Source organism: Rhinolophus ferrumequinum, chromosome 8 (assembly GCF_004115265.2).
Source record: "Rhinolophus ferrumequinum isolate MPI-CBG mRhiFer1 chromosome 8, mRhiFer1_v1.p, whole genome shotgun sequence".
Taxonomy (NCBI): domain Eukaryota; kingdom Metazoa; phylum Chordata; class Mammalia; order Chiroptera; family Rhinolophidae; genus Rhinolophus; species Rhinolophus ferrumequinum.
The window spans coordinates 7,581,006-7,607,404 of NC_046291.1; the positions used below are offsets into that span (position 1 = coordinate 7,581,006).

The window sequence follows — 26,399 nt, forward strand, 5'->3', positions numbered from 1 at the left end:
TTCAATGTGGCCTCGTTGGCCAAACACTGAGCTTTCCAAGTGATTGATTGCCTTGTACAGAAAGCAGCAGAAATCACACAGAATTGTCAGTAGAAAGATCAAATTGCTAACTTAAGAGCATTAAGAAACAGAGAATTATATATTTGGTAAAAAGGAATGTCCAATTAAGATTGCTAAATTAGGTATATAGCTGGTTGGCTTTCTATAGGGGAATAAAGGAATACCGCCTTTGGGATTAACTTCTCTACCAGACTATAAAGTCATAATATATCAATTCTGTAATTCATATGTAACCTTACAAAGCTATTAACTGTTCAAGCCTTTGTAAATTATAAATTGTTAATCAAATATATTGTAATATTCTCTCAAAGTGGCAGATCAAGGTCAATCAGATTATTAAGAAAAATGATCCACACTTGGCAATAAGGCAAAATGATAACTGCACGTCCTGATTTGTTGTTTACTATTAATTAGGGCCTGATTTTGTGAAATTACATGTTAACGTATAGATTTTTGTCCAGTAGAGATGCAAATTGTTTGGTAGAAAAGATAACCCCAAAGATTATGGTTTTACTGTCTTGTAGGACATTAACTGGCTTTGGCTTTAATTTAGGAAAATTGTTTCAGCCAGCGTGACTCTCTGGCTAATTTTATAAACCTCTGTGTTTTGAATTCTATGTTGGTGGGTCACACACACTGCAATTAATAAGGACATGCATTCATTTATTCAGAGAACATTGTAACAGCTATTTGAAAACCAATGTTGGAAAAGAGAACCAGGAAGCTTCTAGCTCACCAAAACTTGGGTCAGGAAAGGCATGCGAGACTTGGGTTTGAGGGTTCCAGGAGTCTGAATTCAGAGCTACTTTTCCCTGAGGTCTTTTACTTTGAGTACCAAACACATGCAAATGAATCAGTGATATTAAAATCCCATTCTCTGACATTTCCTTTATTACATGTGCAGAGTCAAGAAATCGTAAATTCATATTTAGCAGTATGAATGCTGTTGATTAAATAGTTGTGCTGATATTTTGATGTTGTAGAAATACGCTCATAAACTGACACCTTTTTGATCACCTATTGTCATGCCTATTTATACTGAAGTCTTGAATTTATACAGTGATTTCCACCCATCCTCTTCCACCTCTTTATCTTTTATGAAGCACAGAATGCTAAGTATTCCTCTTTTGGATAACAATATTATTATCATTTGGTCAAAAGCCTAGAAAAGTTTAGAAGTCCTGCTATCTAATTATTAAAAAAAAAAAAAAAGAAGAAGAAGAAGATTCATGGGCCTGCCTGGTGGCTCAGGTGGTTGGAGCCCCGTGCTCCTATCGCTGGGGTCTCCTGTTCGATTCCCACGTGGGCCAGTTAGCTGCGCCCTCTACAGCTAAGACTGTGAACAACAACTCTCTCTGGAGCTGGGCTGCCATGAGCAGCTGTAGGTTGGTGTGAACTGCCCTGGGCTGCCTTGAGCCGCCTCAGCTGGGGGGAGTGCAAGGCTCATAATACCAGCAGGGGCCAGGAAGCTGTGTCTTAAATAACTAGACTGAGAAACAACGGCTTGAACCGGAGTGGGGCGGCAGGGGGGGAGAAGGTGGAAGAGAGGGGGAAAAAAAAGGATTCAGAGCAACCACTTGCAAAATTAAATTTTAGATTTTGATGGATGTCCTCCAGCAAACTGTTCTGATTCATCCAGCCTCAGATTACCAGGGACAGACAGGCCTGTAGTCTGACAGTCAGATTTACTGACTCATTGCAACAAAGGAGAGTAACACACACCAGAGGAATCGGGATATTTCGCCAAAGGGAAGATACAGATAGACTTATTATAGCTTGGGAAATGGTGGAGTTTATGTCTAATTTATAAGACGCAGTGCTTTGATAGGTTCAGAGCAAGCCAGAGCTGTGTAAAGAGGTCGAGGTCAGGTCTGGATTGCGAAGTGAACCCAGGGTCCTGTTTGCTAGGAAACTGCAAAGTTAGGAAAATGTGGACTGTTTTGTTCAAAAAAATCCCTTACTGGAAACTCTGCACCTGGATTAAATATCAAGATTACATTCTTACTGATATCATTTCAAACAGCAAGTTTCTGATAGTGTGTGTGACTTTTGACAACAAAGTTCCTCCGTGAGTAAGAAAGCAGTGGTCATTCAAAGGAGGGTTCTTAGGACACTTTACAGCTGCAGCAAATTCTTAGGAGAAATATTGTCTCCTATTAATTTTGCATCTGGTTCTCCCCATATATGTGATTCCAGCCTCATGAATGGCAGGGCAGATTTTTCCTTTCTCAGATTGAGCTAATTTCTACTTTCTTAATGTCACTGAATATGTAGTAGTTTATTAAAGAACTTTGAAAAAGAAAATCTCATTTTAACTTTCAACAATCATGAGATATAAAACAGTATAAAGGTTGACAGCCCTGTTTTATACATGAGGAAACCAAAACACATAAGTGTTTAAGGTTCTCCTCCCTTCTTCTCTTTTCACAATGCCAAATAGAGAATTAAAGACAGAGCTAGAATTACCATCCTTAATTCCTAGAAGTCAGTCTTATAGCTGTATACTCTCTCAAGAAAGAGAGAGAAATGATAACCAATGCATCTGAATCCTGACTGAATTGTGTAAAATGTCAAGATTTACCACTTTTGGGCTGGCCCGGTGGCTCAGGCGGTTAGAGCTCCCTGCTCCTAACTCCGAAGGCTGCTGGTTCGATTCCCCCATGGGCCAGTGGGCTCTCAACCACAAGGTTGCCAGTTCAATTCCTCGAGTCCCGCAAGGGATGGTGGGCAGCAGCCCCTGCAACTAAGATTGAACACGGCACCTTGAGCTGAGCTGCCGCTGAGCTCCCGGACAGCTCAGTTGGTTGGAGCGCGTCCTCTCAACCACAAGGTTGCCGGTTCGACTCCTGCAGGGGATGGTGGGCTGTGCCCCCTGCAACTAGAAACGGCAACTGGACCTGGAGCTGAGCTGCGCCCTCCACAACTAAGACTGAAAGGACAACAACTTGAAGCTGAATGGCACCCTCCACAACTAAGATTGAAAGGACAACAACTTGACTTGGAAAAAAGTCCTGGAAGTACACACTGTTCCCCAATGAAGTCCTGTTCCCCTTCCCCAATAAAATCTTAAAAAAAAAAAAAAAAAAAAAAAAAAGATTTACCACTTTTTTTTATGTATAAATTACTGTGTCCTCTTATTAGGAACCCTTCTGTTCCGGACATATGTGTTGGGAAAAGAGATATGTCCAAATAAGAACTCTTGGCATACAAATGAATCTTTACAACATTTTTTTCTACAAAATATTAAATCCAATTGTTTGCTAGATCATTCACAAGTAAGATGAACTTTAAAGAGTCCAGTTTATCTTTTTTAATTACTTATAGTAGGCTATCTGTTATCTGAACATTTATGATAGCTAAAGGAGAAGTTTCTCAATTGTGGGAATGATCTGTGTTGCAGGCCATGAGTGAGAGACGGGTATTGGGAGAGGAGAGGGGCCTGTGCCCACACAGTCATTCAGAGATCCAGGATGCAGAAGGCAATGCCATCTTCAACACTGATCTTCCAAAATTACCCTGGAAGATAAGAGTCACAAGAGATGTGTAGAGACAAGCAGGAAAAGTAAGAAGCAGTGGCAATGAGGTATAGAAAAATGGAAAGTGAGACAAAGCAGAATTACCAATTTTGAGTGACATTTTCTCAGTCTCTGACAAAAGGGCTGCAGCAACATTGACCTCTGTAGGTGAGATGCTTCTGGGAGGCACACCCCAATGACCTCAGGTCGGCAGACTCCTACCCGGAGTTCCTGGAGTTTCCCAGGTCATCCCGACACCTTATTACGTGATTTCCTTTTGTGTTGGCTCCTTGTGCACCCACTACGACCTCAAAGGGATTTCGTTTCTCTGTCGAGAGGTCAGGAGTGATTCTCTGGAAGTGAGTGATGGAGGAGAGCCCTAGGAAGCCTCTATCTCAGCACCCAGAAGTGGCCCATATCAAGAAGATGCCAAATGTCCATCAACAGGAGACTCACTTTGGAGCCAGCTGGAGACAATAATTCTGAGGTTGAGGTACATCCCTGTAGTATGTGCTCTGAACCAGCTACCAATACGTATATAGTACTCTTTTTCTTATAACCAGAATATATTGGGCCTGGGAACCTGTCCAGCAGGGCTGACAGATTTGGCTGATATGAGATGATGCACCCTTTTGCTATTCAGACAGTTTATTACTTACACAGACAACAAAAGCAAGAAGAGCAAAGGTGCCAGCTTCCCACATCCTCTGTCCCATAGGACTGTACAAAAACAAAAGGGGATGTGGATGACATATGGTTCAACATGAGTGACGGTGTGCATTTATATGGTAGCCAAGCAGTTTTATAGCTGTACCCTCAAAAAAGAGACAGAAGGCCTCAGACCTCATGAGAACTTGGAATTCGAGGAGAGAATGAATGGGAAATGGCCTTGTAGCAGTGCCTCACAAGCCTGCCATGCTCTCTTGTTCTGGAAGAATCATAGGGCATTCTGCCAAGACTTAAATCAGACCAGCTGCAGTTAAGTCTTGCCGAGGGGGCTATGTGGAGACATGCATGGTCATCAGGCTGCCACGGCAGAGCCATTCCCCAAGAGAATCAAGAATTGTCACTTTAGTGCCTAAGTGAGAAACGCTTCCATCCGCTGTACCAATTGTAATTTTATGAATTGAAACTTGGAAATGGTATGCTTCCTGATGCCACGGGGCAAAAGGCAAAAAAGATGCTGTCGAGTATTCAGTACGGTTATCAGTGACCAAAACATGTAAGTAATAGTAGCTTTACCAAAATATGTAAACAACAGTAGCTTTCTATCCCCAGCAGCAATCAATAATAAGATATAATCGGAAAAAAGGTCGCTTTTACAATGACAAGGAAAAGCATAAAATACCGAGAGTAAAACAAAAGGAAAGAAATGCATTCGTTCTATGTGGGGTGGGGGAGGGGAAGAAAAGAAACCTTTACTTAAGAACCTTCATGATTCAAATAAATGGAAGCATATAATATGACCCCTTATAGAAAGACTTAATATCTTCTATTGTAAATTTCACACTCCAAATTATTCAATAAGGGAACTTGACATGGCAATTTTAAATTTTATTTAGAAAAATAAATGAGCAGATATGGCAACAAAAAACGGTTTGAAAAAGAAGTACGATACAATGATGTTTGCACAGACAGAAGAGTCAGTAGGATCTGGCATGTTCTCAGGTGCTCTCGGAGGCTCTGAAGGGTGAAATGGAAACGGACAACATTTTACACAGCACTGGGCTCACACTGAGAACTGCTCTTGCTGGTTGCTTGAATTGCAAAAATGTCTTGGAAATTTTTCTCAAATATGTGCTCTAGTTGAAGTCCCAGACTGATGAATTTCTTGTTCTGAAAAAGTAAAGACAAAAAGAGTAATAGCCATTGCTATTATTGAGCTTAGACTCCCAAAGTTTCAGATAATCCGGATCTTCATTTTAGGCTACCCCGGATGTCAAGTGAGAATTGATCCAGTTAAGAATAGCTCATGTTCTCTGAGAGCTTGACCATTTCTCTTTATCTGGCAGACAGAGAAGCAAAAAGAATACTGTACTGTAGTCTAAGTCTTCATCGGATATTGACTGATTGATTTAATTAGAAAGAATTCTAGATATTTGAGTTTTAAACACAGCACATAGTACTTGTAACAACAGGATAGTATAGAAATGTCTGCGATAAATTCACAGTGCCTTCCTTTTCCCTTCATTCTCACCCCTTGAGGCAATACTTGTTAACTTTCTGACACAGCAGTAGAGAAGGCCGATGTAAGGAAATCCAAATATTTAAAATTTGAGAAATTTGATTTGGTATTCTCCTTTAGAGAAGAGAATCACTGTTTGCCTTTAAAATGCACTTTTGTTTCCTGTGGCAGGGACTAGGTCTGCAGTCTACCGTTCTCTGTGGGAGAAAATCGGTTATCTAGAAGTGAGTCAACTCTGAGGTCCTAGGATACTATTTGCAGTGACACCTCTGGTGTGTTGTTATTTTCCTCTCTGGAGACCACAGGGCTTTTAGAACCCTTCCAGAATTTTCACTTGTGTGGCGGTGCTGCGGGATGAGGCGAAGTTGTTACATTTTCCTGATACAAGAAGATGAAAGGCAGAGTGACTTAATTGAAAGAAAAAGAGGTGCGGGGAGAGCCAGTTACCTGGTAAAATGCCCTGTGGTTCTGAAAGATGAGGCGCATGTCCCTTACGAACCCCTTCACTTGGCGGTACAACTTCATAATCAGCTTTTCCTTGATTTTGTTCAACCACATGGACTTCAGTCTCCAAGATGGCTCTTTACTCTGTTGACAAAAGTGCCAAAGGGCAGGCTGTTAACGTGGCTCCAAGTCGACCTTCTGTAGACGCTCCCTGCTGTGGTCTGAGTGTTTGTGTCCACCCCCGCCCCCCAACTCATGTGTATGTTGAAACTCTAACCTGCAATGTGACCGTGTTAGGAGGTGGGGCCTTTGGGAAGTGATTAGGTCATGAGGGCGGAGTGCTCATGATGGAATGAGTGCCCTCCGTAAGGGGTCCCCAGAGAGCTTTCTCCCTCTGTTTCCACCTTGTGAGAACACGAAGCAAAGTTGGCAGTCTGCAACCTGGCAGAGGGCTCTCACCAGAATCTGACCATCCTGGCACCCAGATCTCAGACTTCCAGCCTCCAGAACTGTGAGAAATAAATCTCTGTTGTTGAAGCCACACAGTCTGTGGTACTTTGTCATAGCAGCTTAAGCTGCTAAGGACTGACGAAGCTGACAAAGACATCCTTCAACAAGGCCAAGATAATGGCCACTTGTACCCATTGGACTCATATCACAAATTGGATAAATGCCAGTTTGGGTTTGTGTTGCTGTTACTTACATAATATGGTTCCGAAGCAAAAAAGGGGCTTTGTGAACAGGAGTAGACCTTCAAGAGGAGGAACTCACATTTCTGCAAAAGGTAGAGGAGATCTTAAGTGAAAAGCATCCTGGAGAGAACGAGCTCTTAAGCATGCTCAGATAAAACGCACAACTCCCACAAGTCCCAAACCTGTGGTCTCTGAAACAAACACAGAGTGGGGATTTCCTTTGGAATGCAATTTTTTTGTGTTAGGTCATGTGATCAAAACACAGCAAGAGACAGCAGCTTGCCTTTGGGTACCGTTCCTCCAGCCCCCAGCAAGACTGTGCTTCTTCTCTCAACTAAATAGAAAGGAGGAAGGTTCAGGGTTCACACTTCAACTCACCAACTGCTCCTCAGACGTCATCGGCCTCTCCAGCACCTCAGACTCCTGGTGACGTGGATGACCTTTTGGATAACTTTTCTGAATGGCCTTTATACAGCAGAAGATGCAATTCCATGGGTTCCTGAGAGGAAAGATGTAAAGTGAGCAAGGGCAGGTTCTCTGTGAAGCAGCCACTGTTGTTACAGCTGCTGAAGTCCTCTGTTCAAGAATGATGAATGATTTCCACCTTGTATCCAACTTCTCTCTTGGAGGCCCCTCTACACTAGAGCCCCATTTGGGCTCAATTAACAAAGACACCCCTCCCATTAGTAGTGTTTTCAGGGCTGAGAGTCTGTTGAGTGAGGTGCCATGGTGGGTGATGGACGTTCAGTCATCTCAAAACTTAGGGTTCCCCTGGGAGGAAGCCACTGTGAGCGTGGTAATGAGCCCTGTCTGCCAGAGTCAAGAGTGGGAAATCAGTGCCGTAAGCACTGGGGTCTTAGGCCTTGATGAGCCATCAGGCCACAGGAAAAGTCAGGAAACCAGCTCCTGTCTCTCGCCTTTGCTGAATAAGCACACAGCACAAGCCATAGGCATCCTCTCCTCTGGAATTGCCATATCTATACCCAGAATCTGTGCTGCGGAGACTTCTTAGAAAGAAATCTACCAACAGAGTGCCAGGTATCTTCCGTTTGTCCCTAGAGTCATTCTTCACTTCTGTCTACCAGGCTCTCGAGCTGGAGGCTCTCAATAAGCAGGTTGATACAATGGTTCATCTTAGAGATGCCATTTAGCCCCTCTCCTGGGCCACCGTAGTGCTTGCTCAAGAGGCCCATTACAGATTAAAATGTGCAGGTTGGCAGTTATAAAAACAGTCACAGGGATGTGAAGTACAGCACAGGGAATACAGTCAATAATAGTGCGATAACTATGTGTGGTGTCAGATGGGTACTAGACTTCTCAGGGTGATCACTTGCCAAGTTATGTGAATGTCTAATCACTGTGTTGTACACCTGAAACTAATATAATATTGTATGTCAACTGTAATTGAAAAAGAAACTGGCCCATTACAAAGTACCTGTGGTGCAGGAATGGGGACTATATGCATATGGACTCAACAAAAAAGCAGATCCATCTTCTGCCTCTATAGATTGCCCGACTGCAGAGGTTTACGTTAAATCCCCAGGGTGGCACCAGTCCCTGGGAGGTACCTGAGAGCAGGTGGGTTGCATTAGATTCTTTCCATTATGGAGGGCAATGCTCTGTCCTCCTAGGGATACACACATTCCTGGTAGACACCATCCACTGCCTACAGCACTCACTTGTTACAAAATTGCCTTATCAATCTCCACGTTCGCCTACGTACCATCTCCTCTGACCAACGATACATTATACAGCAAAGGAAATGCAGCAGTGGGCTCACACCCTCAGAATTTATGGGTCTTATCATGACCCCGTGAGCCAGGGTCAGCTGACTTGATAGACTGCTGGAATGGCTTTCTGAAGGCTCATCACAGTCCCAGATTTGCCAGCTTTGTGATGTTCCCATGGCAGGTCGTCTGTGCTATAAACCGGCAGCTAATGTATGATGTCATCACCCCATCAAAGTACCTGGGTCTGGGAACCAAGTGGGGGAGGTGGTGGTGACACTGCTTCCTGTTACACCTAATAACCACATAAAGGGTTTCGTTTCCCATTATTCTACTGCTGCTGGCTCCGATAAGTAGTTCTGGGTCATATTTCTGGATCCTGATACTTAAGGACCCTGCTCCCTCTTTATCAAGACACATAAAACCAGAGACAAACTTTGCAGACTGAGTGTATGGTGGGAGGAGCTGTACCACAAGAAGGAAGGGCAAGAGGGGGCTGGGTCTCACTAACCTGTCAGCATCTATCGGCTGGATGTGGCATTTCTCATGAAAGGACCTTGAGCAGCTGTCACAGCAGAATAGCTTTCCTGGTTCACAGCACACCTCACATTCATTTGAGTTTTGTGGCTAGAAGGGGAGACAAGGTAGACATCACTGGGATTAGTGAGACCCTGGAAGGGACTCGAGAACACACAGCCTTTGCTTGTACCAAGGTGGCACTAAATTTCTGCCCTCAAAATATTAAGGAACAACACTGAGCAGAGATTTCAGAAGGCATTCTGGTCTGCAGTGAAGTTCAGGAGGAAGTGGCTGTGTGTTAGATCAGGAAAGTTTTCCTTACGAAGACAGAGATTCTGAATAGAAAGGCGAGCAACAACAATAAAAGAAGGATGAATTAAAGATAATCTGAGCAATTTATTATTCTGCTGGCGAAATCTGGCTCAGGAGTACAGTCTTATCTGGTTGTCTACGTTGCATCATCAAAATGGACTCATCAAAGAGTGATTTATTGAGAATTTAGTATGATGGAATAAACTTCTGAGATGTCACTGCATCCCATTTTCTCAGCCATAAGTTCCCCATGAGTTGAAAGGCTTTGGAAGAAATTCCTGCACTATGGATTCTGTGCCTGGAGGACCCTTGGGCCTGTGACAGTACCCCTAGGTTGGAAAGATTCTGGGCACAGATGACCAGGTGGGTGCCAGGGAGGATGGAGCTCTTTGGCTCTGTTAGCCTGGGGAAGATGCCCCATGACTCAGCTTGGTATGTAAATATGGAGGTGCCATCTCTGAATGGCCAGGGTGTGTGGTAATGGCAACCACTGGGCGCCATTTGTTCTTGGCGCCCAGTGGCGCCTTGATTCTTGGCGCCTTGGATGACTTGGCGCTTTGTTCCATATGAGGACGATGGAGGAGCCCACAAAATTGATTGAGGCTGGATTTTCCACCAATCTTAATATGTGGGTCTTTCAGCCAGATTAATTTCATTTAGTGAAGTTAAAAATTTGACAGTGTTTTTGCATCTGAGTATTGTGGAATGAAAAAACACATATTAAAATCATAGAATTTATAGGGGCAGACGGGTGACTCAGTTGGTTAGAGTGCGAGCTTTGGGCAACAGGGCTGCAGGTTCAATTCCCACATGGGCCAGCGAGCTGCCCTCCGCAACTAGAATGAAGTCAATGAGCTGCCGCTCAGCTCCCGGGTGGCCAGATGGCTCAGTTGGTTGGAGCGCGGGCTCTCAAGGGATGGTGGGCTGTGCCCCCTGCAACTAACAACGGCGACTGGACCTGGAGCTGAGCTGCGCCCTCCACAACTAAGATTGAAAGGACAACAACTTGACTTGGAAAAGTCCTGGAAGTACACACTATTCCCCAATAAAGTCCCCAATAAAATCTTTTTTTAAAAAAAGATAGAATTTATAAACCAAAATAAGAATTGGTCAAGGAATGAGCCCATTGGTGGGCAAGGGAAATCACATTTTCTCTTTTTGTGACAATTTATATGGCAATAATATGTGAATCCCTTCATGCTAACATTTCTATGTATGAGAGTTGTGTGTCTGTGATGGAGAAATGCCCAGAAAGATTTGGCTCCTCTCCTGGGACCACCTGAGCAGAGAGCAATTTGAGGAGAACTGTGTGGTGGGGAACTTTTCTTCCAATGGGTGACAGCTCTACACACAGATGAAAATATTCTGTTCATACCATGGGTTAGAAGGAGGTGATTTATACCAAGTTCTATACCAGACAAGTTCATCAATGTAGATGCTTTACTAGGAAGGCAAGATGAAGATAATGTTATATACAGGAGATACAATAAATATTTATTCTATTAGCCGGGGCAGAGACTTCTAGTTGTTTCTAAATCTGATTTCTTTCTCCTCTTTCATAGCATGAGCTATTTAGCTGGGTATATGAGTTTCCACAAAACAGTTCATTTCCCTGTCTCCTCGCAAGTAGTATTAATTCCTAGTCAGTGATGGAAAATGGGTGTTATTTGGCAGCTTCTGGGAACCTTCCGTCCTGGAATAGAGGGTAGCTCTAAGCCAGTACAATAGACTGTGGAAACAGGTGGCTTTGGTTTAAATACTGATTTTTCTACTCTCAGCCTTGTTGTTACTTAATTTCTCCTCACATCAGCTCCTTCATGTTTAAAATGGGAATATTGGCATGAATTTTCTCATAGTGTTGTTGCAAGTATTAAACAAGATAACACATGCAAAGTCCTAGTACAATGGCTGGCATATATTTAGTGCTTAGTCAGTGCAGTTATTATACCGTAAAGATATCCCTTCTGACTTTTGATGAATTTGATATTAAAAACTATTTAAACAATGCCTTTAAAAGAGTTATAACAGTAATATTCTCACAAAGCCATGAAATAAAGAGGTAAGGTTATTCAAGCAAAAAAAGAAAGAAAAAAAAAAAGGAGGAATTCACATGCTCATGTGACACTCTAGGTACAAAATTGGGGACTGGCCCACCCAGTGACGGATAGTTGGGATGCTGGTGGGTGGTGAGGAAGTGGGAGGTGACAGGCAGCGTCCCCTCTTCCTTCTAGAAATACTATGCTTTGTTTTGTGACAGGCTACTCTTTTGGAATTTCTTCCCAACATGGCCTCATTCTATTCGGGTTCCTCACTTAGAACGCTGGAATTCCTTGGGGCTCTGTCCTGCCTCCCCTGCTCTTCTCACTCTCCTGGTTGACCACAACTACTCTCATGACCACGCCCACCACATTTATCCCCAGACTTTAAGACCTGTGTCTCTGTCTCTTTTCGAGCCTCCAAACATCCACAACCTACTTTCCATCATCTCCACTTAGATGTCTTTCACTGTGTCTAAAACCTATTCTGTCCCAACCCCATTCCTGATCTTCCTGTCTCAAATCTGCTCCCCATTTCGTGCTCTCCTTCTCACCAAGCACCCCATCATTCACCCAGGAGCCTAGAAATGAATATCCCCATTCAGATATCCACATCCATCACCAGTCTTGCTGATCTCAATTTTTAAACATGTCGACTCATTCTCAGCGCTTCTGTGAGGTCTGCTGCTACAAGGATATCGAACACCTAATCATAATACTATCTTATTAGCCAAAGAAAAATGGCCTGCCGTCTGTGTTACAAATCATAGCAGTCAGAATATCATCCCCACCTTGGAGTGGATGTTTGGGCTTTTCCTTTCCTTCCCTGCTGCCTCATTTAAAATGCGACTATCCTCTCAGGTTTGCTCCTTACTCCTAATCTGCAGGCTGGCCCTGCCCGTTACCACCTCAAGTCTCAGCTCTAGAAACCTCAGCGCTCCAGACCTCTGCTTCCTATGCTCACTTTTGAGGGGAAATGAGGCAATGGGAAGGTTTCCACTGAACAAATGGAAAGGATGCTTTCACACTGAGGCACCCAACTCCAGAACCATCTACCTGGTGTGGGTGATGTGTCTGCTGTTTCCTGCTCATCACACACAGACACATGCGCTGACTGAGTCTGAGCGTGCTTCAGGGAAATGCGACAATGACACAGATAATGTACTGAGGGAAAAGGCCTGGATTGTTCTGGGGTTACAGGCAAGAGTTAATACTTACGTAAGGGTCAATAAAGTCACCACTGGAAAACGCTGGTGTTGTCTACAGAAAAGAGAGAAAGATGGAGTGACAACGTTAATATGAGTTTTCCTTAACCACACAGTGGAGCAGAATTCTTTATATAAAGAATTCATGCCACAGCCCTCCCTGAGCTTCATATCTGCTTTTATGGGTCTGTATATCCAACCGGAGAATTTTAAAAACCATTAAACTACGTGTCAGTGATAGTTTGGCCCAAAGCAAGTTCTGTTCTCTGGCTCTCAGACTCAGGGCAGGCTTTTGTGATGCCGTGTCGGGAGGGAGTAGGGCGTGGGTGTCTGCAGATGGAGTTGGAGCTGCAATGAGCTCATCACCCGCAGTCCCTAGTGACCACAGGGCCCAGATTTCTGGATGCCACGCAAGTGTCCCTGTGAACTCCGTCACCTTCTGCAGTTCTCCTGGGGCACAGCCCTAAAGATACAATGGGTAAAATGGTGCAGTGCTGCATCTCTTCTTCCTGAAGGTAAGCACCTCTCCACTTTCTCCTGAATCCCAAGTACTTGCCTTGACCTTGGGTATCTATGAATGATCTGGCCTCCTTCTAGTCTGGAACAATGATTGCCTCAGTTTTTACCTCTAGCCCAAGCAGAGGCGCCACAGACAAACCACCCTGTGTGATCCAAGACATAATGACTGAGAGATAGCCATGTCACTGCTTGCCTCTCTGAGGGGCTTCGGACCCCTCCCCCGCTCCATTCATTATTTTCTCATGTTATACAACGAAGTTGAAACAATCCTTTAGGTTTGTTGTTTTGGCCTCCTTGCCATTGGCCAGACGTATCACTTGGCTCTGAGTAGTTGCTCCAGTTATTTGCTTAATGGATATATAAGTGCACGAACAAATGAATACTGTTATCACTTGGGAGAAGAGGTTTGTTATCAGCCAGTAAATGATCAGCGTGGAGTTTTATATCTTACTATGTTGGAACACTTCAGTCATTACTAGTGGGTTTAATAGGAAACTTATGAGCAAGGAAGCTGCCAACAGCACCACCTGCCATTTGGTGTTAAGAGTGACACAAGTGCTGCCGTGAGTGGCCGGCAGCAGCGTGAGTGGCTGGCAGCCATCACAAGCGGCTGGCTGCTGAGAGCTTCTGTGAGCTGCTGTGAGCAGCCGACCACCTCAGCTGGGGGGAGCGCAAGGCTCATCACACCAGCATGGGCCAGGGAGCTGTGTCCTACACAACTAGACTGAGGAACAATGGGCGGGAGGCGGTAGAAGGGGGTAAAACAAAAAGAGTGACATAAGCGACAGAAACCAAGGGACTGGAGAAGGCAGAGAGCCTCTGGGAAAACCCTCTGAGAAGTGAGGTGGTCATACCTTAGAGCTGTAAGCCCAGAGGGAACCAAAAGAGGATGCCTGTGAAGAGGGATGAGAAATGGCCAACTAATTGATTAACCCAGATTGAGTTACTCTTGACTTCCTAGGACTGGGTAGAGATATTTGGTCTTAACAGATCAAATAATGTCTCTTTCTCCAGAAAACCCAGTGGATACATAACCTATACTGAATTTCTCGCATAAATTCAGTGGAGCATGTAGCCACAGAAACCACCTTTGTGAAGATGGCAACTTTCTGGTGTGGCAGAGAGTCCAGGTCATCTCTGTCAAAGGTCAGGAAAATGGCAGCTCTTCCCTCTCCTTTCTTCACGTCACGGGTTCTCTCTCACACCCAGTCTTGGAGAAACTATGGAGGGCATCAACTATCTCACTGCTTTCTCTGGAATTCACACAGCATGACAACCAGTGGTCGATGAACTCCGTGTACTACTTCAAAGGAAAGAGAATTCGTCTTCATAGATGGAACTGAAGTCTGCAAGGCCCCTTGGGTGGAGCCAAAGGGCCTCTCGACAAAGGAAAAGATTTTCCAGGTCCGCAGCCTCCCTCTCAGGACGTACCTGCCTCCCAATCACTCTATTCTCTAAGTGTCATCTCCATTAAGGAAATAAAATTTCCCTTGAAGACAGATCCCATGGAGAAGGACTTCATGTGAATGTGTGCATGTGAGGGACAGAAAAGATACAAAAGAAGGGCAGAGAATGTGATTTTGGTTGTTTGCTGCAGCAGGTGACATACGGCGATATAGCCATTCCAATAGGGAATTCTCCCCTACATTAGGTCAGCGAGAGTGACCATGGAACATTTCTGGGGAAACTTTTACTTTATTCTTATTTCATTAAAGCTCAAACCCAGAAAAACCAAGAAAAAAATAGTGTTGCACAGACAATAGTCATTTTTGTGCCTTTCAAAATCATGCAAGTCCGACTCAAACCCCATCTTTTATGTTCAATTTTAAGACATTACGGCATTCTACTTTTTTAAAAAAATCTCGTATATGTATATATATACACACACACATATATATTTTAATTTTTATTGGGGAATATTAGGGAACAGTGTGTTTTTCCAGGACCCATCAGCTCCAAGAGAAGTTGTTGTTTTAAATCTAGTTGTGGAGGGCACAGCTCAGCTCCAAGTCAAGACATTGTTTTCAATCTAGTTGTGGAGGGCACAGCTCACTGGCCCATGTGGGAATCGAACCAGCGACGTTGGTGTTATGAGCACTGTGCTGTAACCTACTGAGCCAACCAGCTGCCTCGTCTTATCTTTTTCTAAAATAAACATAGTGTCAGTTCTGTCTTATTATCTATTTAAAGGATTATTCTCACCTCTATCTCAAATATTTTCATCCTCAAAGAAGTCCTGGCCTTCCATACTGTGATGTTTGAAAGCAGCAAGTTTAAAAGTACCATATTATAAAATCAAGTTTTATTAGAATTGGTTAATTTAGAAACTATCAAATAAGGCCAGAGAGATGAAAAATCAACAATATGAAAGATGAGAGTAGGTCATGTGATAATTACCTTTTTTCTTGTTCTTGGTGGGTTTGGTAGAAATCCTTTCTGAAAGAGAAGTGAGATTAATATTATGATGGGTCTTCTACTTTGTACTTTTGCCCGTTTTTTACTTTTTTGAACTTGGTATTTCCAACTGCCTTCCAGATATGTCCCATTGTTAACAACACACACACAAGGTGTCTTCATGGACAATAACCTCCCGATCCAAATCTGTAACAAGTTGCTCTCTGTTATCCAGACTCAGCTTTAAAATCAGCTTTAAAAACTGTACCCTCTCAAACATATAAATTGTATGTAACCAAACTAAACCAAACAAAACCAAACCAAACAAAAAACAACTGCACCTTCTCTCTGTTCTCCTTATAAAGTCTTGCCAAGTGTTCCTCTACAATCTCTTCTACACCCACACTTCCTTTCAATTTCCCCTAGGACCCCTCTGGCTTGTGTCTTATACTTCATATACTATAGCTACTCCAGGGGCACATATTTGGTGAGTGACTGACGGGTGTCAGGCCCCACCAGTGACATTGGGCACACCATGGTGTCCAGGCCATTGGGAAGACAAGTGGAAAAAGCTGGCATGTAATGGGTAAGGACAATAAAGTGCAAACTGTGCTCTCAGAGTATTTTGGATTCCAAAGGTGGGTGAGTAGGGTAGGCTGAATAATGGCCCCCAAAGATGTTTCTGTCCTAAGCCTCAGACCTGTGAATATGTTAATTTACATGGTAAAAGGGACTTTACAGATGTAATTAAAGACTTGAAATGGGAAGATTATTCTGATTATCTGAGTGGGGCCAATGTAATCACAAGGGTCCTCATAAGGGCGGAAGGATCAGAGTGAATAGTAGGAGATGTGGTGACAGAACAAGAGGTTGTAGTGAATGGGCCAAGGAGGCCAGGAGGCTTCTAGAAACTGAAAAAGGCAAGGTACAGATTGCATCCCTGGAATGCTCCCTCCTGACACCTTGATTTCAGACTTCTGGCCTCCAGAACTGTGAGATGACAGATTTGTATTGTTTTGAGCCTTAAGTTTATGGAAAGTTGTTACAGCAGCAATAGGAAACAAATACAGTGAGTTTAAAGGACTTCAGAGAATGTGCTGTTTGAGCTTGGCAGATTGAGTGGGGAGGTATCAGTCAGAAAGGTGGTGAAGGTCATTTGAAGTTCCCATGGCTTCTTTCCACCCTCCAACCCATATTGCATTCTCTGATGTGATTAACACTTCTGAAGCACTATTTCAACTATGTCAGTCCCCAACACAAACCTCCTGTGATTAAAAAGGAAGGGTGCACTCTCCTTCCTCTGGCCTCAAGACCTGTACAGTCAGCCCAGCCCATGTATCAAACCTCGTCACCCACAACTTCTTGATAACGTGGGGAGGATTTTCAGGCCATCCTTTTTATGTAGAACGCGTTGTTCCTACATTTTTGTAGGAACTATTGCCAAACTTGTCAAAACTATTCTTGTTTTAACATCCAGCTCAGTGGAAACTTTGCCATGAAACTATCCTCGACCTCAAAGTCAGAAATGACTTCCCCTCCCCCAAGACCCTGCCTCTCTTCCTGCAGGTGCCTCTCCACGTGCAGTCCTGTGGTTATGGATGTGCAGCCTTCCTCCTGGTTAGGGACTGACCTTACAGACCCTGTCACTTTAGACGTATCTCAACAGATATTTTCTGAGCAAAGAGCTTTTCTGTATTATTAGAGTGGTGCAAAGAAGGGGCTGTCTGGGGCGTGTGATAGAGTCAGAAGGCACAGGTTTATCTGCAGTTAGAGATCTGGCCTGTTTTGTCCACATCAGGGGGCTGATCTGAGGAGAGATATTTAAAAATGCAATTTATTTATATTCTCTTTTGAGGATGAATGTCAGATGGGTATCAAAAGAAATTACGTTGAAATATTCTGTAATCCAGGAAACATCCATACTGGTGTATTATTTCAGATACATAGTTCAACTATGCTACTTTACACATTGGCCCCCAAAGCCTAAAAACCTCTCCCCAGTTTAAATTACTTTCCTTTGACCAAATTACACAGTGGCAACTACTGGTGGCAGAGTCAAGGTCACAATTAACTGTCCTACCTTCAAAAGGAGAAGAGTCCGTGCACTAACACATTAAGTTGTAATAAAACCGAGCTAAGATATCGCCTGAATGGGATGTTAGTTATAATCTATGCATTGTGACCAGGGTAAGGGAGGTTATGATGGCATTCTGAAACGGGGAAATTCCGCTAAAGCTTGGAGTCGGTGAACTGTGACACCATTACCTCGATTGAAGCCCTTTGTCATTGGAATACCTGAATCAGGTGTTTCAGGGGCCAGCCACCACAGCGCACGCTCATCTTCCAGTGCTTGCATTTTCCATGGTTTCCTTCAATTTCAAATTCCCTGAGGGTGAACTTCTTCCCATCCTCTGTCTCTATACACTTCGCCAACACTCCTGTGAGACAAAGACAAGATGAGCTCCCTTTGTTGCCAGGGAGTGCTCCCGACTGTGAAAATCCCAGAACTGAGCCTCCCACCACGTGGTTCTGGGCCACCCATTTTGGGCTCAGAATCAGCAACACAGGGGAGCTGGGTTCCCTTTCAGGGGCCCCACAGCAACCTGAAAGGCGAGGGTAGAAGCGAATTTCCTGCCATCGGTACACATTTCCTTGACCTTTGAGAAGGACAATAATTATTATCAACATTTACTTTTAAAAAGCATTTTTCCATATTCAAAAGAGAAAAAAGAATGAATGGCTCTTCAGAAGAATGAGCAGGAGTCTTTCCCTTCCCTTCTCTGAGACCCAGGATAGAGAGGCTGAATTTCAGAGGGGACAGATGAGGGCACACAGGTGGCCGTGTGGCAGTTGTCAGCACAGCCACGTCTGCCTTGTTTTGTACAATATTGATCATTCAGTTAATGGCAATCAATTATTTCTCATATTTTGGACTCATGGCTATTTTATGTTTAAAGCAATTTTGGGAATGTTATGTAGTGGGAAAAGTTAAGTTACTCATATGCAATGTAGTCATAGGGCAAACATTTATACTTGGTACCTAAAGAACTATATTCTGGGAGGGAGCAATCAAGCATATCAGATGAACATTTGCGCTGTACTTTAACAATTATAATTTGCAAATTATTTTATATCTGTCTTTCCATTTTTTTCTCATAATAATATAGCAAGGCCAGTTTTATTATTACTTCCATTTTGTAGAGGAGGAAGTTTAGGATTGAGAGAGACTGAGTAGCTTGGCCAGGATGAAACAGACACTCTTGCTATAACTGAAATTTGAAATTTGAAAAAAAAAAAAAATCCCGATTCTAAATCCTGTGCTCTTCTGGTTAGCACAGGCTGTCCAATTGCTACAGAGAATGGGGCTCTGAAGTTGCTGCTGGATTTCTCAAATGTGTACATTTTCCACCCTTATATTGAAGCACTTGCTCTTGTATTAGGTGCTGGATGGGCATCATATGGACCTTTTCCATGGGGGAAAGAGGAGGCGGCCTTGTAGGCTAATGTTTATGAATTTTAAATGTCTGGAAATTCCATCTTTACTCCAGCCTGTCTGGGATGCTGTGCAGAAAAGAGCTAATAGAGCAGACCCGAGACTGCTATCTTTAGGAATGTCTGCTGTCAAGGTTGGCATTCGAGGACCTGGATTTTGAGAGGGGTCCTCCCATTCTAATATGGTTTATGCTGGCTACCTGCTTCCCTTCTGGGAGTCTGGAATTGTAACATGTGGTAGGCAGAGGGGACCTATGTAACTAACTCCTGACAAGAATCCTGGACTATGAGGCTCAGGGCAACTTCCCTGATAGATGACATTTCACACATGGTGTTATATTTCATTTCTGGAGAAATAAGTGTGTCCTGTGTGACTCTACTGGGAGGGAACTCTTTGAAACCGGCAACTGGTTTCCTTTGGATTTTGTCCCATGGGCCTTTTTCCTTTGCTGATTTTGCTTTGTATCAATTTAATAAATCATAGCCATGAGTTCAACTATATGTTGAGTTCTGTGGCCTCTTAGTGAATCACCAAACCTGGGGATGGTCTTGGAGACCCCGACACAAGTCTCTACCCCCTGAACAATGTATTATCCACATTGATAGTTTTCCAGTTGAAAGTGTAGAAGAGCAGGAAATCCACCTTGTTTCATTTTCTCCTTATGCAAAATCCCCTTCGCCTGACCACAGCTCACAGGAAGTGTAGGAGGTCGAAAATCCATATTTTTATCTCTGGGAATTCTTGGAACTGCAAGAAAGCATTATTATTATTATTATTTTTCATCATCGTCCTCTTCAGTGGTGCCCTCTTTCTCCTCACCCATCTTGAGATTCTTCTTTTATAACTTAAAATGTACTGGAGGGAGTTTCCCCACGGATTAGTTACATTTCTAGATCTTTCTTTTATGGCAGATTCGATACATAAAAATAAGGTCATCTCCACTCCCACCCTATGAAATCCTACATAAAGTCTTCATGTGGAAGGATCTGAATTCCCAACCTTGTTGGCCAGTGACTTCCTATTGCACAGTGATGTCCTCCTGTTTTTTATGAGGACGGTTTTTAGTCACATCATTGTTTTGGAGTTCTGAAGGTGGAGGAACAATCCTCACCTTTTAGCTTTGTTTCCCTTTTTGAGGCACCCCCTGGGGGAACAGAGAGCAGGGTGGCAATGGGGCCCTAGCAGGGACAGTCTCTGTCTTCCCTCCTTGCTCTCTGCTTTGATTCACTTCTCCTTCACATGAGCTTTCTCTGTGGCTTTCACTCTGTGAAGCTCAGGGTGGGGTTTTCTGGAAGGAATTGCACGTCCTTTGTGGGGGGTGCGGTGGGGGGCACTGGGCTGTGATTCTGCTGAAGCAGGCGTTGAAAGTCTTAAAATGAACTTCAGTAGCAGGAGCACCTGCCCTTGCCCTTCTGGCCAACACTGAGGGGGATTCATTAAAGACACATGCTGGGGCTTCTCTCTGGGATGGGTGGATGCACTGTCCCTGGGCCTTTTAGAATCAGTTCTTTTAGAGCTAAGGTGGGCCTGGAAGTCCATTCCGTCTAATTTGCCTGCCACCTACCCATTTGCAGAGCAGGAAATTGAGGCAAAAAATAATAAATGACAAGCCAAAATCAAAAAATCAAAGGAAGTTTAGGAATTAGGACACAAGTCCTGTAGTACCACCCAGCGTCCCCCTTGGTGGGGCAGCGTCCCCCTTGGTGGGGCAATCGGTGGCTCTCTGTGTGGGCAAGAGAAGATTCAGCTAAATAATAGCATGTGAGTCACACACAACTTCCTTAAAAGTTGTCAGTGCGGTGCAGGGAGACCTGCACAGGCCCAGGGAAACCCGTGCTCTCACAGATCAACTGGCTAAAATCAGTAAAGTGGGCGTCATCACCATCCTGTCATGCTGTCGAAACTGACCAAGGCTGATGAATATCCTAATGTTTTTTATGGCTCTATAAGCCAATTAAGGAAACTGATCACTCAAAACACAGACTAGAAAATAAAAATGTAGATGCTTAATTATTTAAAGTGTATTAATCACTTTTTTTTTTTTACCTCTTTTTCTTCTTCTTTTTAAAGGCCTGCTGTTGATTGTTTTTCTCTCTAAGGGGAAAAAAAAATAACATAAATATCTGTTGTTTATAACATTGTATTGCAAATGACAGTGTTTTACAAAAGCACCATTGAAAGAAAAGGTTTTCAGGAGTCTGTTTAGTACTTCACTAAGACTATCAAATGCCTAGATCAGGAGTTAGGAACTTTTTTTCTGTAAAGGACCTGATAGTAAATATTTAAGGTCCATGACCTCTGCTGTGATTACTCAACTCTGCTGTTCTGTTGCAAAAGCATTCCTAGGTAACATAAATGAAAAGAGGTGGCTGTGTTCCAATAAATCTTTATTTACAAAACAGTGGGCTGGATTTGCCCCGTGGGCCATAGTTTGCTGAACCCTGGCTCAAACATAGTTATAAAGATGATACTTAACTAAGATTTATTCTACATTTCTTTTACTAATATCTCCAAATCACTCCAAATAAATTTGAAAGAGTGTTTTTTTATATTTCCCAAGCAACAGGGTGAGAAGAATAATGAACTCAGACATGGGTTGTACCAGAAACTCTCCTTAGACCTTACCTCTATTAACTTCTGACCACATTATTATTTATAAGGACTAAGGTGGGGTTTTAATATTATTAGGTAATTATTAAGATAGAAGACCCAAAAATAGTTCAATACTTCATCGTTAGAACAAATTTATAAGATAGGGACTAATACGATCTTCATCTAGTAGACGAGGAAATAAATATGCACCGATAAAAATACAAAATAAATACAGTATTGAAGATTTCCTTGGATGAAGCAACAGAGATAAAAGGCAGCAATATATGGCCTCACGGGAGATCTAATGGTGGCCTCTACTGACCAGAGAGTTGCCACAAACCTAAATTTGAAAGATTTTTGTACTGAAAGTAGTGGCAAAATCGTGCCACTATTCACACTAACCCAATGAAGAAGAACTTACAGAAAATGATGCCCACGTTCTGCAAGTTGTAGAGTTAAAGATAACGCGAAGGACGGACACAAACATGTCCCAGAAGATTGCAGTATACCCCTGGCGAGGACCTGAGTCTGTCCATCAGTAGCCGTTATTGGCAAACATACATTCTCTTGCTCTTCGTTTTTCTCTATTTAAATCCTTCTGGGACTAGTGGGTGAGCTTTCATCAAAACCTTGAGGTTTTCAGACAAGCAACTTCAGGCAAACAAACAGAAGCTCCGTGTACTCGAGTCCAGATCTCAGCATAAAGAAATTCGGGCAGAAGAGCAAATCATATGTATCAAAGTGCTGATGAGCTTTGATTTAAAATGGTACCATGTGTGTTAGCATGTTCCAGCACCTTGTTATCTTACAAACAGGTAGTAAAATGCCTGGACAAAGTAGAATTTAACTATTCTTCGGTCTTCTATTTTAATAATTACTTAATAACACCAAAACCCCACATTAGTCCTTATAAATAATAATGCGGTCAGAAAAATTGAAAGCAGTTTAAAAATAATTTTCTTAAGAGTTGGGAGTAATCATTATAGGCAAAAAATTATATCAGGATATCAGGTTGCCTCAGAGTATCAGCAGAGGTGTCAGTATCCAAGAACAATGCAAAGGGAGCCCCATACGCCTAAATCTTAGAGAAAAATACTAGTCTAGCCCTGCTGCACAGAACGTGATAGGAGAAAGTGAGTCTGGTTCTGCAGCATAGGTTTTCCCTACCTCCAGGCCTAAAGACAGAGACTACATTCCTTTCTGAGAATTGTCAGACACCTCCCCTTAAGCCAAGAGAGAAGGTGTTAAAAGATCTGCACAAGAGATGGACCTCTGCCCTTGAGGATGTCAAAGAAAGAGAGACTATTAGATTCATTCCTAGGAAATGTAAAGGTGAAGGTCATGGCCAGAGCATTCTGTATTGGGAGAAAGGCTGAGCTGGGAGCCAGCAAGGGAATCAATAAAGAAGCTAGATTTCCAGGGCCTGCAGGGACCTGAATTCAATGTTCTTGAGAGATACTCTGCCCAAGAGAACCACCTGGTGTGATGAGGTACCTGCAGCAAGGGTGCAGATCTTCCAGGAGGACCATCCAATGTCTTAATTCCCCAGCAAGTTGGCCACCATTCAACTACTAAGAGATGGTAAAATATATTGCTTCTGCTATACAAGTAGGAAATTTCTAGCCAAATCTTCCCTTCCCCCCAGTTTTGTGGTCAGAGAAAGAGTTTTGGACTGTAATTTGTTTATAATTTGACAAATTTGTCTGAATTTGAGCCAGGAACTGGCTGAATGGGAAGCAGGATCACCACGGGACAGCCTAACAAGAGATAACAGCAGCTTTCTCCTGGCTGAAAGGGAAGCTCAGTGGAGTTCTAGAGTCATCTTTAAATTGCACAGGGAGGAGGCTTTGCATCTTATAACCTCTGTGGTATAGGGGGTAGGGTGAGGAACTAAAAATCTGACATCATAGAAACAGATGTAAACATTTTAAAATTTACTCTAGGATGATGAGACGCTGTTCCTGCCATTCCAGCCAGAGACATTGGGAATGTATTAAAGCTTTGGGGAATCCATTAAAGACACTCCTTGGGCTCCCTTTTCAGGATGCAGAAGAAGAAGCGGTCCATGGTTCAGTGGGAGATCCACAGGATATGAAGCTGTGTGTGAACCTTGGATGTGCCTTGGAGGGCAGTCAGCCTATTTATTATTATTACTACTTATTATTATTTATCTCACTTTATTTCACTTTACAGACGAGTAAAGTGAGGCAGAAGAGGTGAAGAAACAGACCCAAGTCCACACGATTACCTCAAGGTGGTAGGACGTGAGAAAGGACAGCTACATCACTTGTGAGTTACACAGTGTTTTCTAGCTACTACAATTGACTCTTGAATAATGGGGAGGGAGATTAGGGGCCTCCACCCCCATGTAGTCGAAAATCTAGATATAACTTTTGACTCTACAGTTGGCCCTTCACACACACTGATTCAACAGCACAAATAGCAAATAATATTTTCAATCTGCAGCTGGGAATCTGTGGTTGGAAATGCCAAAATACTGTTTTCCATCCATGGTTGGTTGAATCGCCAGATACACAACCTGTGGATAGGAAGGGCTGACTGTATTTATTGAAAAAATCTGCTTACAAGTACGTACACGCAGTTCAAACCTTTGTTGTTCAAAGGACAACTGTATTCACAGCCTCGAAAGTTATCAGTTCAGCAGAGGCCGCACTGCGTGTCCCCTGGGCCCTGGGTTCTGGTTGCAGATGCATCACCAAGTTATTTGTTTATGGTATTATCATCTTTCAATCCCTGATGTGTTTTGGAAATGTACTAAATCTGATATATTTCTCAATGGTTAGTATAGTTACATAAAGCAATTAGGGAAATAGGTTTGTTACTAAAAGCAAAGAATAAAGCATGGGAATTTGGACGTTTAGTTATTGACAATGTATCCATCTTTTAAAATTTTACCTTTTGGTTTGTATTTTCTCCGTGGGGCTCTCTTATGCAGAGATTGGATTCTCTTTCTCACTGAGAAAACATAAAAACATAAAAACAAACGCTGTGAAAAGTTGCATTGTATGTAATAGTTCTTTTTAAAAATTCCATTTTACTGTAACTTTTCAAGAGCCTGATGCATAAAGAAAAATATATATCTCATAGCCATGTACTTACCAAGCCTTAGATGTTTAACCTGGTTTCATCCTAGATTTCATTTGCTTTACCCTCACATTAATCCTAATTCATTTATACCCACCAATAAAAAAAAGAATTTAAGACAGAGTTTCATTTGTATCTCAAGGAACACTGTGACAATAATAATAATGAGAGCTAATAGTTGTTAAATGTTTATGTATTAGGCACAAATACAAAACCCTTATATCTACTAATCTGTTTATGAAATAGAGACTTTTACTATCCTCATTACCAATGAAGAAAATAAACATCCAGAAATTTAAAAAGTTATGTGTAGCAATGCAGATTTCTTTTGGTTGCGCGGCAGAAATCAATGGCAGCAATGCCAGAATTTGGATTGTCTAGAGAGGTATGATAGTGAGCTACACAGATGAAACACTCACCATTATCTTAGCCCTGAATGAAGGTTTTTGGGCTGAAAATACAGTGAAAGTGACTACATGGGTTTGGACAAAACATTAGGATCGAAGAAACTAGCCAAGAGAATATTACCCAAAGGGAATTTGTAGAAATAAAAATTCAAAGGTTAAAAAAAAAAAAAGAAAGCACAAATAAGGGAAATATTCCTCAGTTGAAAAAAATCTTTTTTCAAGTCTTAGAAAGCCTCAGGGTTAGAGATATCAAAGAAGAGTTCTATCTCAGGTAAATATGCTCTCAGATTCAGCAGATGATGAGGTGTGGGTGGAAAGATGGTGAGGCATATGCAGGTAGATCTCCTGACTGCCATGTTCATGTATGTTGCTCTCCAAGACAGGACCATGAAAAGCTCACCCTTCCATTCTGATCTCTCTCTCTCTCTCTCTCTCTCTCTCTCTCTCTTTCTCTCTCTCTCTCTCTCTCCAGTTCTATGGTAGGACTACAATTTGGGCTTGTTGAGCAATAGACATCTTAGACAAACACATTCTCTCTTTGTGGTCCTCTGTGTCTTTCTCTGGTACTGTTGGATTCACCTTTCCTTAAACCTGTTGAGGCCATATGAATTAAAGTTATAAATGTAGCCTAGCTCAGATTCACAAAGCTCTCCTTCCTGGGAGATTCTGGGCTTACGACCTACTGACAATATAGAGCTACTGGATCTTTCTTTAAAATCATTCTTTGTGAATTTCCTTGCTCAAATACCCCACAGGAAGTAGAGGAGCTACTCTTGGGTTCCTTTCTATAGAAGTTGAGTAAGCTGCTCCGTCACCCCTCAAGGCGAGTGAGAAGGATTCAGCCTCAAGGTAATTGAGCTGTGTCTCCAGGAATTTGCAGGAGGCAGAGAAATTTAAAATCTCAAGCCTGGAAAGTCTAGAGAAGATGACTCTGTTGGGAGCCAGCTACATGCTCTGACAGTGGGACCATGAAGAGGCATGGTTCTCATGGGCCTTTCTGAGGAAAAGAGGAGCTCAGTTCTTCTTAAGAGATTCTCTTTTCAGGAGGACCATTTAGATGGATGAGGTGTGGACCTCCTGAAAACTGAGAGACTAAGAGGGAACTGGTAAGGAGTCAGTTGGAGTTCTTGCATTAGGGGAACTTCATTTGAGAGATTCTCTCTGAAGAGGGGTGTCTCTAAAAAACCCACAGAT

The 26,399-nt window shown here is 42.7% G+C and overlaps 1 protein-coding gene across 6 annotated transcripts in view; it reads right to left on the minus strand.

Annotated features, from left to right (window-relative positions):
• Window positions 1-5,116: 5,116 nt before the first annotated feature.
• Window positions 5,117-26,399, minus strand: part of SP100 (SP100 nuclear antigen) — a 107,317-nt gene continuing 86,034 nt past the window's right edge. For all 6 annotated transcript variants that reach the window (XM_033111888.1, XM_033111890.1, XM_033111889.1 and 3 more), the window contains 11 exons: window positions 24,610-24,669; window positions 21,148-21,195; window positions 19,744-19,848; window positions 17,904-18,046; window positions 15,612-15,650; window positions 12,709-12,750; window positions 9,135-9,250; window positions 7,275-7,395; window positions 6,908-6,979; window positions 6,208-6,348; window positions 5,117-5,411 (listed from right to left, as the gene is read on the minus strand). In XM_033111888.1, the coding sequence (XP_032967779.1) occupies window positions 5,289-5,411; window positions 6,208-6,348; window positions 6,908-6,979; window positions 7,275-7,395; window positions 9,135-9,250; window positions 12,709-12,750; window positions 15,612-15,650; window positions 17,904-18,046; window positions 19,744-19,848; window positions 21,148-21,195; window positions 24,610-24,669 (1,010 nt within the window). In that variant the 3' untranslated portion in view covers window positions 5,117-5,288. The remainder of the gene's footprint in view (window positions 5,412-6,207; window positions 6,349-6,907; window positions 6,980-7,274; window positions 7,396-9,134; window positions 9,251-12,708; window positions 12,751-15,611; window positions 15,651-17,903; window positions 18,047-19,743; window positions 19,849-21,147; window positions 21,196-24,609; window positions 24,670-26,399) is intronic.